This window comes from Lucilia cuprina, chromosome 4, assembly GCF_022045245.1.
Source record: "Lucilia cuprina isolate Lc7/37 chromosome 4, ASM2204524v1, whole genome shotgun sequence".
Taxonomy (NCBI): domain Eukaryota; kingdom Metazoa; phylum Arthropoda; class Insecta; order Diptera; family Calliphoridae; genus Lucilia; species Lucilia cuprina.
In genome coordinates this window covers 777,369-796,729 of record NC_060952.1, presented here as the reverse complement: position 1 = coordinate 796,729, position 19,361 = coordinate 777,369, and the positions used below count along the sequence as shown (strand labels likewise).

The following is a 19,361-nucleotide window of genomic DNA, read 5'->3' as shown; positions in this document are numbered from 1 at the left end:
TACGTTCTTTGATGTATGAAGAAAGAAAGAAGGCTCTCATGGAATAAAATACACACACTAATATCCATTTTATTAGAAGGCAAAATAAAACAAAAACAATAATGCAAAGAAACATAAAGAAATATATGAGTTGAATTCGTTAGACAGTCAAGATAATGCTTTTTAAATGAATCTGGTTAGAATCGGTATTTCGTTATATGTCGTTGTTTTTGTGTTGTCTTAGATTCTGTTTTCGTTTTCTCAGAAAACAGAAATATTTACTGAGGAATTGAAACTGAAACACATTGAGTTTGCTGTCTGTCAGTTGTTAGTTTAAAAAGTGCTTTCATAACGTTCGGTACGCATTCATGTTTAATCACACTGTTCTTTTTCATATGTACATAACGGCTAAAAGGTATAACCGAATACCTATAGAGTAAACAAATGTGATGCTTAACGGCATAAATCAGTATAAAATTTTAAATTAATTCTGTAAAATTTAAACAAAAAAAAAAGTGAATATTATTGAAAAGTATTGCATCTCTATATATGCATAAATCAGAAAACAGTTGTTTTTCCACCTATTTGTTAGGCTAAAAATTAAAATTCTAACTAATTAAATGCACTCACATACATATGTATTTATAATTAAAAATTCATACACTCAGAAACAATGAAACAAGTGTGTTTGTGTATATATGCATTATTGTGTTCCGCAAACATCTACATAATAATAACTTCTATATAACCACTATTGGATTGACACAGTTACGTTCTGCACTAAGAGCATACATCGATGAGAACATCTACCAAGAAAGTAAAAATATGAAAATATATTAAACCCTTTGGTTAAAGTGATAGTGATGCCAGGTGATGTTTTTTAATCTTTTCACTATACACATTGTGCGAGTGAATATTTATTTTACACGGTTGTATCTGTTGAACTCATAAAGTAGTTGATATACTGGTGAAACACATGTCACGCATACCAAAACATCCACAAATGGTCATTATTTACCATTCACTTTAGTGTGGTAAAACGTTGATAAAATCTCACACATATGGAACGACGGAATTTATTTATGAACGTATGTATGTATGCATGTAAGTGACTGAATGTGCATACAAATTCAGATACTTTGTAAGAGTATAAACATACAAACAGTTACTTATGCTTATCTGTTTCCATTCTCAAGTGTAAAATACTTGCAAAACCATACGAAGAATAGTTGCTCTTATTGTTATAAGAAAAATCAGTAAAAAGAAATCAGAAACAAAAAGTTCATATTAAGTGAAAAATAAAAAGCGGAAAATATTAAAAAAATTTATATACAAAAATTATAACGTGCTTTGGATTAAAAATAATTTGAAACAGCATAAATAGTGACTGCAAAATATAGTCGATAACCGAAACAAAAATTCCCATATAATTCAAGAGCTTAAAGTAACAATATATTAAGTGATATTAGATCACTGAAACTAAGGTAAATATTTAATAAGATTACGGACTTTTTTGAACAAATAAAAACAAAATTATTGATAATAATGATAGCTATGTATTTGCATTAATTCAGTCTTTACCTTTGGTTAATGTTCATCCGGTGAATATATCGGTTTTGAATCGAAATATCGTTTTGAAACGATTTTATTTAGAAGTACAAACTGCAAGTATAAACATACTATAGATACATATGTATGCTTCTTAGCAATCGAATCCCCGCACACATAAATATAAGTTATTTTTTTTTAATTTATGTACATACTTAGTAATAATTTATATATCTTCATATGGCTTAAGTTTTTTAATGGGGTGATAATAACCTAAATTAAAACAATTTTGTATATTTAATCATTTCCTATTTTATTTAGTAAATCATACGACGTCAAAAAATGATTTAATTTATGTACATATATATACTTAGGAATAACTCTTCTTGGCGTATACGTTATGACTACTAAATATGGTTATTACGTATACGCGAATTCTGTGGGATATTAAATTAAAAAAGAGGAAACCTGTGATTTTAAAAACTAGTTGTTTTTTTCATCCATAGTTTAAGAATAAAAGTGGTTTTGTTACATGATTTTTAAATTAATTGCTTTTAATAATTTTTATCTTATTTTGAATACCAATAGATGTGTAAACATTTTACTAAAATAGATTTATATCGCCATTGCTGTGACGACTTGAAGATACTATTTTTAAGAGAAATATATAAAAAAACTTAATGTACATTTGGTTGTTAAAGGTTAAAAAAATTATTATTAAGAACACTACGTAGTGAAAGGGCTTAATTTTTGTTATAACCATGTATATATAACATGTACACTTCCCAATCAATGAGTATTAATTATTAAACAATTTATTTAACATTTTTTTCGAAAATCTTGATCTAAGTACAATATGTTGAGAAAAAATTGCAATCTTTTCGTAATGGGTCTGCAAAATTCTGTAATTTTAAGCTTACCGCAAGAAAAGTAATTTAAAATTTTTTGACAGTATTTTTGGTCCAAAAAATTCATACTTACCGTACATCTAACACCGCGGTGTACTGCTTCGGATTGTTTTGAGTGTGGATTACTCAATCCTTATTTAAATGTATGTACCTCCATTAATATATTGTCATTTATCTATATTGGTATGAACTCATTAAATATAGTAATGATATTATTATACGAGTCGATTAAGCCGTCCATCTGGTTTCTTGTAAAGCTTCTGGGAAATGTACATATCGCAATCTAATTTAATTTTTAGATAAGCCTATTGAACATGGTTAAAATAGGTTCACATTTTGCTTAGCCGCCATACAACGGACAACACCTAATAACGCTTCTAAGCTTTTAAATGGGAAAATTGATAAATGGGATAAATTTTTTTAATTATTTTCAGAGGCTACAAGAGCTTATTACTGAAAGTAAATACAATAACTTATTTCCTAATAACATATATATATTTTGCAGAGTATATATTTCTTAGGGTGGTATAATGGTCTAAATATAATAAAAATTTGTTATAACATATTAATCGTAGATACGAGTATATTAACTTAAAAGCCCTGTTTGGAGGGTTCAGTTGTATGGGGCCTAGATGAAATAATGGACCGATGTCAACTATTTTCGTCTACAGTATCATAAAAGGGTATGTGCCAAATTTTATTGACTTATCTCCAAAAGTTTGATTAAAATATTTACAAGCCCTATTCGGGGTTACAGTTTTATGAGGGCAAGGTCCGATCTTAACCATTTTTAACAGGGTTTGTTCCTGAGGCAATAGAATATCATGTACCACATTTCATTGAATTATCTTCAAAATTGCGACCTGTATTTTGATTACAAGGTTTACATGGACGGACAGACGGACGGACATAGATTTTGAGCCGATTGGTATACTTTAAGGTGGGTATAGGACCAATAATATTATGCGTTACAAACATCAACACAAACCCAATATACCCTCCCCACTAAAGTGGTGTAGTGTATAAAAAGGAAGATATAAGAAAATGAGAAGAATTTGCTACTTTATAAAAGCTTTACCTCCTTATCCATAAACAACATTTTATTTTATAAAAGGTTTATAAAACAAAATTTTCATATGAAATTTGATTTATAATTCGTTTTTAAAATAAAAAAAATGTTTATGAATAAGGGGTTAGTAATTAATATCATTTGTTAAATTAATTTAAATGTATTTTATTGTGATAAATATACAATAAGGTTATATCATTAACAACTTCAAATTATTTCAAGTTGTAAATTTAAAAAAGGTTGATTGTTCATTTGCTAAAGATTTTCTTTTAAAATAATGCCAAAGTATTCACCCATAACAACGTACAACAACATTACCAGAAGCAATGATATTTATGAAAATAAATGCCATGTAAACCACAAAAGAATTAAATGGAGAACAATTACCATTTTCCCAAATACCAGATACCAAAATAAACGACGAATGAAATAAACAAATGTGAGAATATAAATGTAAAGTCTTTTAAATAATATTTATGTGAGTGAGTACGTCTTACACACATACACATACAATATATATGATTATTATAAGAAAAAATAAAATAATGTAAAATACAACAGTACAAATTGTAAATAGTGATGGTGACAGACAAATATATTATCCAGAATAAAACAGGAAGAAAAGCAAAAACTGTCCTCAGAGACCCAAACGAAATAAAAAATACAAAATAACAAGTACTAAAATAAATTTGTATAACAGAAAGCGACAAAAATAAAGCAAACCCACCTTAAGAAATATTTTTTTAAACAAAAAGGTTTATTTTACGTGGTTGAAATTAATTTCGAAAGCGCTACCAAAAAAAGCGCATTAAAAAATATACAAAAATATTTAAATTATACTCAGCTTTTTATTTATTATTTTTATTTTAGCTTAAATAAATAACAAAATATAAAATATTTTCTTTGCTTTTTTACAACATTTTCCACTTTAGGTTTAAAACACAATTTTCTATAAAATTAAACTACAAAAGTAAACAACGAATACACTAACTTCAACTACATACAAGTGTGCTTATATATGTATGTGTGATTGTATCTAGAATAAATTTTTATTTCAAAACTGACACGATATCATTTATTTATTTATTTATTTTTTAGATAAAGGGTACAAAAGGCACTTAAAAAATAAAACAACAACGACAACAAACTTTTCTTATTCCTTTCAAAAGAAATGTGGGCGTGTGGAAATACAGGGTCGCAAACAGAAATAAAAAATAATAATAATCTAAGAAAGCGAACAGTGGCAACATATTTTTTCAATTTGATTTATACAGATTTGTTAAAGTATGTGTGTTTATACATGTTATTTTTACAAAAAAAAAAAAAAAAAAATAAAGGAAAAAGAAGCAACACAAGTGTACAAAAATTCAAGATTCATGTTGTATGTGTAGAATAACAAATTCTTGCAAACAAGTGACACACACGAGAATTGCGTTAAGAATTTCCTAAAGAATCTTAAGTGTACTTGCAATTTGGTTCCACCTTCATCCTCCTTCTGCTTTGTTGTATTCGATTTATTATTTCTTTATTTTTTGTTTTGTTTTAACTTTACAAATCTTTTATTTTGTAGTCATGGTGGAAAAGTGTGCCATAAACTTTTTTGCTTGTGGGTGTTTTTTTTTTTGTGAGCACGATTAACACGCTTTAACAATTACAAGAATATAAAATGTTTTCTCCATTTTTAACATTTTATGCCTCACTTCTGATTATAATTATTAGACGCGTTTTTTTAATTAAAACAAATAATTTGTGATTGCAAAACATTATCATTGTGTGATAGGAAATTTAGCTTTTAATTGTTTTAAATATTTAAGTCAAATTTTACAGCCGCAGTTAAAAAAATGTGTTTATATGGACAGATACATCCATACGTATGTATCTATCATATAGAAAAATTTTGAAAATTAAATTAATTTTCAAATATGTATTATTTTTTCAAAATTTCGAACTTTGTATGACTTACTTCAAAATGTACATATATTTCTTCATGGTTTTTATTATCATCTTAACCTCTATTACCATAAAAATGTATTTGATGAATATGAGCAATTATCAAAGTTTTTTAATTCCTTTGAATTGAACTAAATGGTTAATAACTATTGGACAACGTACTGTGCTAAGTTGGCTCTAATTCGACTTTCATCACGAATGTACAAATTTTAAATTAGGGTAAAAAAGCTGTCACTTTAATAATATAAAAATAAGCATTGCCATGTATTGACTCCTCTGTTCAAGTTTTCCCACTGCCTCTTTGTAATTCATGAAGTGACGATTAACTTCTTTTTAGGACAAGCACATGCTAATTAGCCGGCGGCTATGAAGGCTTGCATACACACCTATTTCATTTCTTATTTCATGGCAGGAAAAATTAGTAAGAAAACTAGAATTAAAGGTATAAACGAAAACTGTTTTTCTATTACAAGCTTACTTAGTTTGTGTAACAATGTCTGTAGTTTAAAATCTATAACTGGATTTTGAATCAGTTAACATAATCCCAATTATTGTAATGCCATGAAAACACAACATCTCAACGGATTAAAACATTTCCTGATTAATTTTTGTTTTCGACCAACTGTAATTCCCTGTTATTTGATTATTTGCTCAACAATAATTTTGACGAATTTTGCGCGTCATATATGTTGTGCCTTAGCAAAATGTGTTTAGATAAAATTGCCGTTTTTTTAGCTTACAACCAAAATTAAAATACATTCCCAGTAAAAACTCGGTAATGTGTTGTACTTTCATAACCATTTACTTTTTACTTACTTTGAAGTACTCGACTAATGACTTTTTTTAATCTGGTATAGAAGTACTTTATTTTCGGTTTTGTCATTTTGTTTTCACATTTTATTTATTTAATTGCGTGTAAAAAATTCTGTTTTATAAAAAAGAAAACAACATTAACTTTGTATTTAAAAACCAATATTAGACGCGCAATAAAATAGCTAAGCGGTGGTGCATTGAGTAAAACATTTAACTAACAAACCGAAGTCCCTGGTTCCTATTCTCACTGCCTCCTTTTATTATTATATTAAACAAAACAACTACTTTGTAAGCGTAGAAGTACTCGCTTCCAATGACATCACAGGTTAAAATAATGAGTTAAAATGTTAATGAAGAAGTAGTGAAAAATGCTAATTTAGCATTTTAACTCATACAAAATAAATTGTTCGAAATTTTTAAAAAGTTTATAAAATTTTTGCATTTGATTTTTTATTTCAAAATAAAAAAAACTCAATTAGCGCAATAATTTTAATTATTTTCTATATAAGTACCGCTCCAAAAACGTTCAAGTTTTGCAACTTTGGTGACTGTTGTACTATGTATGTACTATTTAGGGCACATTAACGAGATATATACCATACTGTGTACAGCTAACCACTGTTGCCCCGTACAAAACTAAACTGCTGGACTTATTATGGATTTGACTTCACCGCACACTTTATATTGACGTATATCGAAAATTTTTTTAAATTTTTTTTAAAGGCAAAGTGTTTTCGAAGGATATCGCATGATATTATCTTTTTTGGCATGTTGAGACATCAAATTCTAAAAAATAACATATTTATACCCTACACCACTTTAGTGGGGAGGGTATATTGGGTTTGTGCTGATGTTTGTAACATAGAAAAATATTCGTCCAATACCCACCTTAAAGTATACCAATCGGCTTAGAATCATTTTCTGAGTCGATTAAGCTATGTCCGTCCGTCTGGCCGGCTGGCTGGCTGTCCATGTAAACCTTGTGCGCAAGGTACAGGCCGCAATTTTGAAGATAATTAGATGAAATTTGGCACACCCGCTTCTTTTGGCCCAAGGGCGAAACCTATTGAAAATTGTTAAAATCGGTCCATTATTATCCAAAATAGGGCCTTTTAGCTTATAATTAATTTAAATGATCTATTATGTTAACAGAAGTCGACAAAACTCAGTTTTATAGAACTTTAAATGACACTACCGATTTTTGTAATGATCGGGCTTCATTTGATCCTATCCCCCACACAAACTCCCCTTCAGAAAACGACTTAAAGGTCAAAATTCACTTACAAACACTATTAACACTTTTAAATTCTACATAAATATTATTAAAGAAGACTTAACTCCCCCTACCAAAATTTTTAAGGATAGGGCCATGTTTTGCCCTACTTCCCTTTGAAAAATCTTTTTTTGCCAAAATAAAAGTAAAAATGCTCCGATTTTTCTGAAAAATTGATTTTAAATTTTATTTTTCTACGATTACTCCTTCTACTTTTGTCCATTTATTGCATGAGGACAACGTACTGTCCGTGTGGGAATGGTAGTCTTTATCGGTTAGTTCACATTCATGTATGTGCATTATACTCTGTCACATATGTTTTAAACTTTGGAAGAAATATACCGTTCTTCTAGAGCAATTGCTACGTGCTTTTGATAATTAAGTTTTATTTACCTGGATTTTTTAACAATTCACTGAAACTATACATTAGAAGGGCACAAAAATACAGATTTTGTTCGAACAGGTCTTATTTTGTTCATTAGCATATAACTGTCGTTAAATTTTAGCTCAATTGAACAACAGGACATTTTTAATTTCTTCAAAAATGTTAAATTAGAATTAAATTTTACAATTTGCACATAACAAGAACGTTATGTACATATGCATATTAGAAAACATGCATTTTTTGTTTGTCTTTGTTTTGCATGCAGAATTGATTTATAGAATGTTATCTAGTTATATTAAACTATATAGTAAACTATTTTATTTTTTGGGCCCCTCTACTGTACAGTTAAAGTGAACAAACGCACTACAAGAACGTTATCGTTCGTTTTAAGACCCATTGAAATAAAATTTGTATTTTTGGGCTCCTCTAGTGTACACGAACAGACTTCTTCTGTTCTGGCACATATGAACACATAGTGACTTCGGTGTTATCTCGTTTGAACGTTTGTAAAAATCAGCATTTATTATATACACATAAAACAATTGCTATCGATGTTTTTTCATTATAATCCCAGGAAAAACTTACATTAAATTAAAATGCTAATAAAACCTCTTTTCACTACTTCTTCTTTAGCATTTTTACTGATTACTTTAACACGGTGATGTCATTCGAGGTAAGTACTTCTACGCTTGCTTAAAGAAGTATATTTTGTTTACAAAGAAGTTGTTGAGTAAATGGTTTTGTTTGTAGTAATAACAAGTAGGAAATTATAGTCAGGCATGGCTGACTTATAATACCCTACACCATGAGTATATTTTTAAAATTTTTATTTTTCATAAAGAATGTTGAATTTTACCTTAATTCCCAAGTATTTAAGCAATTTACTGATAAAAAACAAAATTTTCTAAATGAGGCTTTATATAGGTCAAATATGGACCGATCCTCAGTAAAATTGGGAAAAGGATTAATTTTTAAATAGCAGTTAGTTTTGTTGAGTTTCATTGCGATACAAATGGTTACAAGTCAATTTTAGACGTTTAATAGTGTTGTAGGGTATAAATAGTGAGAATACGAACCAGGTTTGTTAGTTAAGTGTTCTAATCACTACTCAATTGCTTAGTTATTAACTTTGTATCTAAAAACCATTATTTGACGGTTTTTAGATACAAAGTTAATGTTGTTTTCTTTTTTATAAAACACAACCCTTAACACGCAATTAAATAAAATGTGCAAACAAACTGACAAAGCCGGAAATAGAAATAGAATAGAAATAGAAGTACTATTTCAGATTAAAAGAAAGTCATTACTCAAGTACTTGAAAGTAATGTAGAGGCAAGTAAAAAGTCATTGAAAAGTAAGTGGTTATGGAAGTACAACCCATTACAAAGTTTTTGCTGGGAATATTAATCAAAATGTGCTCTTGTTTGCTGTTATTTGTTATTTGATTTACTTTTACAATATCATTTATAAACTTCTGCAATCTGCAATTATAAGCAGATTAAGCAAAATTCATAAGTTCACTTTAGTAAATCTATGTGATTTAAAATCGCCATCATAGTGTTAAATTTAAGAGTTTTTCTTAAAATTTTCCAAAAAAAAAAAATCTAAATTGTAGTTAATAAGCCGATTAGTATACTTTGAAGTGAGTGTAAGACCAATATTTTTTGATGTTACAAACATTACTATAATACGATTTTTTCCTCGATCGTGTGTTAGCCATTTAATAAAGAAGTGCACAATATTTATTTATATAAGCTATATAAACCTTTACGATTTCTTTCGATCATTGAAGAAATATTTCAGTTTAATTGAAATACGTTGTTTAAAAAACAACAAAAATTTACGATACGCGATTGAAAGCGCACATTTCTTTGGAAATAAAATTTAAAAAAGCTTTAAAACTACCTTTTTATCCTTTAACTTAAAATGAACCAAGCTAACATTTTCGATGGAACTTCAGTTGAGGAATTCTTATTATTGAACAAATTTTTTTTATCAATGTATAGCTATTATCAAAGAACTAGTTAAAATTCTTTAGAAGTATTTTAGAACCATAAAAATATTCCGAGGAACGCGTTCCAGTAGTAGTTGCGACATCACAAGTTCCAAGGTTGTTTTTTAAAAATCTGAAGTGGTTCTCTTTGCATTCGTTCTAAAACTAGTTGTTTTTAGATATTTTAGATATTTTTCACACAGATCGTGTGAGGTCAGAACTCCCAATAACTCAGAATTAAATAAAAAATAAACTAAGGAAACCATTAACATAAAAAATATAAATGTTTACTTTTTATTGCATATTTTGCTCTCTAGTTACCGATCTCCCTCATTCTCTAAATGCAACTGCATCAAAACTGTATTAACAAAAAATATTTCAATATTTCACCATATTTGTTGCTTTATTTTCCATAACAACATAAAACTACAGGTACATATATAGAACACACGTATATAGAAAAGAGAAATAACTTTTGAAAGAGACGAAGAAACCTTAACACATTTTTGTTGAATAATCCTGTATGAAAAAATAAAACCTAAAAGAACATAATAGAAATGATATAATATAATATGAGAGGAAGAGATGTATAAAGTAATGTAAGCAAGTAGCAATGCAGAGTTAAGAATTTTCGTTTTCCCTCCTTTTTTGTTAGGACTTGTCGTTTGCATTAATTTTGTAAATATGTGCCCTGATACATAGTTTTTGCAGCTCTCAAGTTTGACTAACATTTACAAATAATTTTCGCAATGGTTTTTAAATAGCAGAAATTCACAAAAAATATTAAAAAGCTGAAAAAACTCTGCGACAAAAATCAAATTAGTGTCAAAACGTTGTGTTTAAGTTTTTTCCTGTGCAACAGCGTATAAAAACCCAACAATTTCCGTAAGCCTTCATAGTAAAAATAATACAAAAACAACGATAACAGAAAAAACATCAAATGTTGGTGTAGATGCAAAACATACAAATACAAGTACACTACACACGCACACACTCACTCAAGAAACAAAAACATTGAGTGACTGACTGGTTGACTGACTGTATGAATGAATGAATGAATAAAATGAATGAACGAATAAATGTTAAATAACAATATGAAAAACTTAAACAGAAAAAATAAAAAATTAAATAAAATAAAGTAGAACGAATAGAAACAGCAACAGAAAAAACACTATACATAGAATATTTAGAATAAAATAAAAATTCAAATGAGAGTTTAACGTTTATTTAATGTTGTTTTTAAAATTTTCCTAATACTCGCACTGAAAGACGCTTAGTGGTTGTGTAAAACTAAAGCAAAGCGATGACATTCGTTTGTTATAATTTCGCAAAAACAGCTTAAATAGCAACAACAACACGAAAATCTAAATCAAAAAATAAACAAACTGATTATGTCGAGGAATACAGCGCAGTAGGATTGAATGTGGTCCTTTCTTTTAGCCGACTGGATGGCTAAATGTTTGGAAGTTGTAGTTGTTATTGTTAGTTGACATTGGTCGGAAGGTGGAGGAAGATATTGTAGTTGAAGCATTGAATATAAAGAGCTGTCAGTTATTGTGTCACTAAAAACACAAATTGAAATAAAGTTTTTGTGATATAAAGCTAAAATACCAATGGGATTTTCGACATAAAACTTTTTATTACTATGTACAATTTGTGAATATGTGAGTGTGTACGTATTTATGTGTATTTATCTACGAATGTATGAGTAAATTATAACAGTATGTCGTTTGTTAAAGTGGTACATGGTTTAATGTATGTATAGAACAATATAATTGATGTTTCTTTCACTAACTAACTAAGTAACTAACTAACTAACAATTCGTTAACTACCTATCCAGCCAACGAACCATCTAACAGACTGTCTGAGTGTAAAAAAATTATATAAAATTACCATAACAATGCTAATAATGAAGATCATTATTGTTTAATGTGTCAACTTTGCCTATTGTTTCATACAATATTTTTATTTCTCTATTCTACATCGCACTGTAGTGTAATATATATGTGTATAAAACACTGCAAGTAAGTTTATGTTAGTTTTTGTATGTGTATGTATTTGTGGAGAAGTAAACGCTGATTTAAGCGAATATTTACAATGACTGATTGCTATTCACTACGCTTCCAGACAGCATGTTAAGTAATTTTACTTGTTGTTGGTCTCTTATACTTTAATTTCTTTGGTGTAGCTTCTGTTACCTTAGTTTCTATTTTTTTGCAATTCACGATTCAATTGAATTCAATTCCAAGTAAATACACTCAATCAATCTTAAATCGTTTCTTTCTTGCTTTTAAGGCATTTAAAAATGTTTAATACAAAGAACGGAAGAAGGAAAAGTTATGGGTATGGGTAGGTATAGGTATGTACACACATATACGCAGTACTCTTTCTTTGTAAAAAGTCAAAAAGTATACCTTTTGAATTCACATCAATATAAACTTATTCGTGCGCGAGGTTTTATTTGAGCATGAGTTATCGGTCTAAACTTTTCAATAACAAGCTTTTCTACTTCAATATTCATTCTTGCATCTTGTGAGTAGTTTTAAGATAAGCCATACACACATTTTTTACATATTTTTTTTATTGGCTGTATACAAAATTACTTATTATATTGTTGTCTTTGTCCTTTTTTTATTTTTTACTGTAATAATACAATTTTCATTTTGACTTTATATTATTTTGACATTTTCTAATGGTTCAGTTTTTGATATGCTTGCAATAATATGGTTTCTAGATTAAAATACTACAAATATCAAACAGTTTTATGAAACGAAATAATGTTTGAACAGTTCACGGTTAAGTACGAATGGCTTTATACCCACCAAAAAAAAAAAAACGATAGAGTCCAATCGGGCACATCTAGAGAGCTGAAATTTTGCATAAAATTTTTTAGTTGATGGTGGTTGTTTGCTATTGACAAGTCCACATATAAGGTCCCCTTCATGGAATTACCTTAATCCCTTTGAAATTGAACTAAATTGTTAATAACTTCGGTAAGGATGAAATGTTAAATATTTTTTTACAGAATTATATACACAAGACTTCCTGCCTAAAAATGAGATAAATTATTTACAAGCTTATTAGTGTGACATTACTTTACGTATTAGAACTTGGATGTTGAAATTTGTCACTAGATTTTTTCAATTTTCCCTTAATAAAATACAAATATTGGGACAACAGTGGTTAGCTAATTTATTTATACATATTTCGTTAATGTGCCCTGAATAAGGAATGTATACGACAGCTACAAAAGTTGGAATCAAAAAAGTTAAATAATTGTAGGTTTTGTGGGCCAAATAAAATGCACCTAGCATCAAAAAGCATCTCTCTATTTAATTTCTTTAAACTATAATTTTAGAATTGCATTCCCTTATAAATCAAGCTCGTAGGATTCAGATTTAACTGTGCTCTGAATTTGAATTATTTTTACAATTATTTGCATTTTTTTAAATATAACATATATAAATACTATTTTTAAATATTTTGCGCCTTTCGATCAAAAAGATTTACACAAAATATTTTCAATACACCATCAAAAATTTTTTTTAACTCTAAAATTAAAAAAAAAACTAATAACACAAGTCAACAAAATCGAACTTTTCAAAACCTTGGAAACTAGAGCTAACCGGAATTTTTCATAACAATATAATGGTGAAGCTTTTCATAAACAAGTTTTATAGCAAAAAATGTCTATCTTAATTTCGAATAGTTAAATTCAGCATATATCAAAAAAGGGGATTTACTTTAATTTACGGCACAAAATTTGATGGTGGTGATAGAAGAATCGGCATGGCCGAAAAAATCGAATTCTTATACTGTTTTCAGGCAGTTGTGTTAAAGCCATTTTCTGAAAGGGACCCTATATTGGGAGTATAATATTTTATGACCCGATGTATGTCATTCTAATACAATTTAATTTTTGGTGCTTAAAACTAACTTGTACGAAATTCTATAACTGTTAAAATCACTTTTATGAGAGCTAAGTGAAATCGTGTAATGGTATTGCACATTTTCAATACAAATAGAGATTATTAGAAAAAAATAATTCCTCACTTTAACAAAAAAAAAATTTATTAAAGAAAAATACAACGAAAAATAATATTTTTCTTCTGAAAATAAAATGAAATAAAATATTGCATTTACATCTGAAATAATTTTATAATGTTTTTTGCTTCTCCTGTAAAACTATGAAAAATTATGGTACTTTATTTTTTATTTTATGTGGCGATATATTTTAATTTGTTAGCCAATTTTAATGCAATAAATTTACCAAATAAAATGCAGAAGATATAAACATTGTAAGAAGAATCGTGTTGACGTTTTTATATAAACTCATATGAATCCATTCAACATCTACACAAACATCCATTACATATAAGATGCTTAACAACATTAGTGTCAAATTACGCTTGACCGAACTGCAAATACCATTGAATGAAAATACAAGTCCAGTATATACACATATACATAAATACACACATACATACATATGTATATAATTTATTTATGTGCATATGTTTGTTTGTATCAACATTAGGGGGTTGCAATTTTTTTTTAAAGACAGAAACGAATCAGTTTCGCTGCTAAATTCTTTTGAATGCTTAATGGCTATGGTGCGTGCTCTTATTAACTAACGTAATCTAATTATATATATATATATATATATATATATATATATATATATAATATATATATATATATATATATATTATATATATATATATATATATATATATATATATATATATATATATATATATATATATATATATATATATATATATATAATATATATATATATATATCTATATATATATATATATAATAATATTATATATATATATAATATATATATATATATATATATATAATATATATATATATATATAAAAGTGCGTACTGAAATTATTAAATATTTTCAACTAAACCCAACTTGGTCTTACAAAAAGTAGGCCAAGCATACAAAGGTCTGGCGTCAAACTGTTTCCAATGTTATTAAACACCAACTAAACTAAACCCAACTTGGTCTTACAAAAAGTAGGCCAAGCATACAAAGGTCTGGCGTCAAACTGTTTCCAATGTTATTAAACAGCACCGGGAGAACTTGTCAGTTGATAGAAAACCTGGTTTAGGTAGAAGGAATGGTCCACATGATGTTTCTAAAGGCAAAAAATAGAACGCATTTTCAAAAGAGCTCCCAACACATCCGGTAGGAAAGCAGCTCGGTTAGCTCAGTGCTCGGACTATTTGGTACGAAAAGTTAAAGCTAATGCAGGTTTAAAAACATACAAGGCTCAAAAAGTTCCTGACAGGAACGCTGCTAAAAATTTAGAGGCCAAAAACAGAGCACGGAAATTGAAGTCAAGTTTTATAAAAAAATATTCTTGCTGCATAATGGATGACGAAACGTATGTTCTGGCAGATTTTTCGCAACTTCCAGGTCAAAAGTTTAATGTTGCTGATGCTCGAGGGAATGTTGAAGAAAAGTTTAGGACCCAAAAGCAGACAAAATTTCCCAGAAAGTTCTTGGTATGGCAAGCAATAGCAGTTGCGGCAAAAGAAGCCAATCATTTGTTACAACGGGCTCTATAAATAACGAAATTTACATCAAGGAATGTTTACAAAAAAGGCTGCTTCCATTCATAAGACTTCATAATGTGTCCACTTATTTTTGGCCTGACTTGGCATCCTGTCATTATGGTAAACAAGCTCTTGAGTGGTACAAGAACAATAATGTGGTATTTGTACCAAGAGAGGCAAATCCTCCAAACTGCCCGGAGCTAAGGCCAGTGGAGAGATATTGGGCCCTTGTTAAAAGAGAATTGAAGAGTACAAAAAAGGTGTCCAAAAGTGTGGTAGATTTTAAACGGAGATGGACTACATGTTCGAGCAAAGTGTCAGAAAGCACTATAAAAACGTTAATGAAAGGGTTTCCGAAAAGGGTTTAAAATTTCATCACTAGTGATTAAAACTATAAAAATATTTTTTTTTGTAAATTGTAATAACAATTTGAATCAAATAAAAAAAATAAAGCTGTAAGTTTAGTGGTTTCTTTTTTATAAACATATATGTATGTTAAGAATTTTTCGATCTCACTCCTTATGTATATATTTCAGCGCTAAACTCGTATTTTTAAGCTGTTTGATACTGTTTTTTTTTTCAAAGCAATACCACTCCATGAAGTTTTCTATAATATGACATTTTCTAAGCTGTTTGATACTGTTTTTTTTCAAAGCGATACCACTCCATGAAGTTTTGTATAAATATGACATTTTCTAAAAGAGCTAAATCCATGTTTTGCTTAAAAATTTTGCAATATTTTTATATTGTTTTATAGAGAATTGTTCCTTGCTAACCAAGTTCTTGCTTATTGGAAAATGTTCGATTGCAATGATATCTATCGACCGTATATATAAGTGTTTAAAGTACAAATTTAAAAATTCCTATTTTTTGAGAATTTTTTTAAACTTAAAATTTTATTTCTGCGGCATACCAAGTTACTGCAATAAGCCCTTTAATTATTAAAATAATAAAAATAAGTAATAAAAGCAGTTAAGAAATTAACAATATAGTATTGCTTATTGGAAACATAGTAGTTCTGTGGTATTTTACCGCCCTAATGTACATACATATATGACTCTATTTGTGTTGTATATATGTAAGGATCAAAATAACACATAAACAAGTGGCGTTGAATGTTGTCATTGCTTATGTTCATAGATTAGGAAAAGAGACATTAAATAAAGCATTTTGTAAAACTCATACACAGTTTAGAATTTATCGCTCAGTTTGTTTAATTATGACGAAGAAACAAAATTAATGAATGCAAAGAATATATGTATGTATATATACTATAGTTACGCTATAAAAATATTTTATATGTATGTACACATAAAAAGTTTTGATTTCCACCTTATTAATTAAGAATTAAAATGCAGTGAATTACATAAATTTCATGATTTATGTATTTATATTAAACTATAGTTTGCATTGTTGTTATTTCTTCTTTATTAAACGTTTTAAATAGACTTCCTTTAAAAATTTTATTTATGTCTTCCATTTCTTTTGCTATTTTCGATTATATATATATATATATATATATATATATATATAATATATATATATATATATATATATATACATATATATACATATATATATATATATATATATATATATATATATATATATATATATATATATAATATATATATATATAATATATATATATATATATATAATATATATATATTATATATATATATATATATATATATATATATATATATATATATATATATATATATATATATATATATATATATATATATACATATATATACTTTTTGTTTTTCTTCCAATCAAATTTGTCACTTTTCCCAAAAGGTGTGATGATTATAAAATGTAACTAACGATGCATACACTCTACTGCATGAACAAGATGAAGAAGTTGGAGGAGAAGTAGATGGCGAATAAAAAACTTCTTGATAACAATGCCAGAGAGTATGATCACAATTTTTCGTATAAATCCATCAGATGTATGTATTTGTATATGTACGAGTAAATACGTGTTCGAATGTTTGTGTTGGAGCTCTAACACCAACAAACATTTTGTAACTTTGAATATAAAATAGTTCCTAAAGAACTACGAAAGTATAGATGTAGCAGAATGATTTGAAGCATGAAATTTGCAAATGCACGTAAGTTATAAGAAAAAACTTAAAACCAAATACTTGTGATATGAAGAGAAATAACTTTTTACAATTCTACTAACAAGGTCAATAAAAAGAGAGCAAAAATAAAAACTTGTACAAAAAACTTTAAGAAAATTTGGGCCTTTAAAGAAAATTAACAAAATTTTAGATTATAACACGTAACGTAAATAACACATGAATTGCTTATCTTTACACATATTTATGAAAATATATTTATGTCATTTTACTAATACTTTCTTAAAGAGTATAAAAACATATTCCTTCTGACATAAGTATTGACATGTATAAATACAATTTTAACTTTTAATTTGATAAATCTCATAGCATCTGCAAAGTAAAAAATTTAGTTAGTTTAAAAATAATGTTATTTAAATTTGTACGCTGAAAATAATAATGAAACTCTCGTATATCCTACAAGTTTTAATTTTTATTCTAATAATAAGAATTTAATAACAACCCAGCAAAAACTTGTATTAAAAGGGTTGATATGCAAAAATTTACTTACACAATAACATTTTAAGTCATTATTTTTACTTGGGGATGACATTGAAGGCAAATACTTACCACACTCGCGTATAAATAGCGAGTTAAGTCATATTATTAGATTGTGTTTTAAATTAACAATCCAATTAATTAAATTGGAAGTCAACTCTCAAAGATATAAACTTTTTTTATTTATGTAGTTTTAGAACAAATTAAACCAAAAAATTAAAAATTAAATTCATTTGATCAAAAGACATGGATAACAAACAAACATAATTTCAAATGCCTCTAAAAATTCAGAATAATAAAATTAAGGGCTAAAATGGTATCTTTGCTTTTTATGAGCGTATGTATGTTTATTAGGGTGGTGCTATTTGTCAGAGGAAAATATAAGCTTAGTTCATTCTATGATACCATTTCTCATTTTTCGGGGCTGCTTCATGTTTCTCGCTAAGGAATGATATGAAATTTTGATTTTATCATGTGAAAGAGGTTTCGGAGGCACTTTCAATGGCGTTTCTTAAATTTGCGCGCTAATTATGAACAGAAAAACTTCATTTATAATATATTTGGCGGTGGCAGCATGTACAATTTTTCACCACCAAAGTATGGAAAAATGATCAAAAAGCAGTGTTAGAAAAACTACGTTTGCTACCACGTATATAGTTATAAAACAAGTAGGAAAGTATAGTCGGGCATGGCCGACCATATAATACCCTACACCATGAGTATATTTTTAAAATTTTTACTTTTTACAAAATTTTTATTTTTTATAAAGAAAGTTTTATGTTGAATATTACCAATAATTCCAAAATATTTAATCAATTTATTGATACAAAAAAATTAAAATTTCTAAATGAGGCTTTATATAGGTCAAATATGGACCGATCCTCGGTTAATTTGGGAAAAGGATACATTTCTAAATAACAGTTAGTTTTGTTGCGTTTCATTGCGATACAAATGGTTACAAGTCAATTTTAGACGTTTAAGTCATTTTTTGAAGGGGGGTTTGTATGGGGGCTAGGGTCAAATATGGTCGATCCTTACGAAAATCTGCAGTGTCATTTTTACTTATATAAAACTTATTTGTGCCAATTTTTAAAGAGATAGCAGAATATTTGACGTAATTATGGTATAACAAGTAAGAGTTCTATATTCGGCTGTGCCGAATCTTATATACCCTTCACCATGATGTGTTTAAAGCCTTTTATACCTTTTGAAGAACGAAAAAGTACCAAAAAGTC

General features: G+C 27.8%; 1 protein-coding gene across 3 annotated transcripts in view; it reads left to right on the top strand.

Annotated features, from left to right (window-relative positions):
* The first annotated feature begins 320 nt into the window (after positions 1-320).
* LOC111684605 overlaps positions 321-19,361 on the top strand; it is a 93,141-nt gene continuing 74,100 nt past the window's right edge. Inside the window, exons 1-2 of one of the 3 annotated variants that reach the window (XM_046950695.1) lie at positions 321-1,463; positions 17,306-17,619. In XM_046950695.1, the coding sequence (XP_046806651.1) occupies positions 17,614-17,619 (6 nt within the window). In that variant the 5' untranslated portion in view covers positions 321-1,463; positions 17,306-17,613. The remainder of the gene's footprint in view (positions 1,464-17,305; positions 17,620-19,361) is intronic. The other 2 variants (XM_046950697.1, XM_046950696.1) reach the window with 2 other exon arrangements.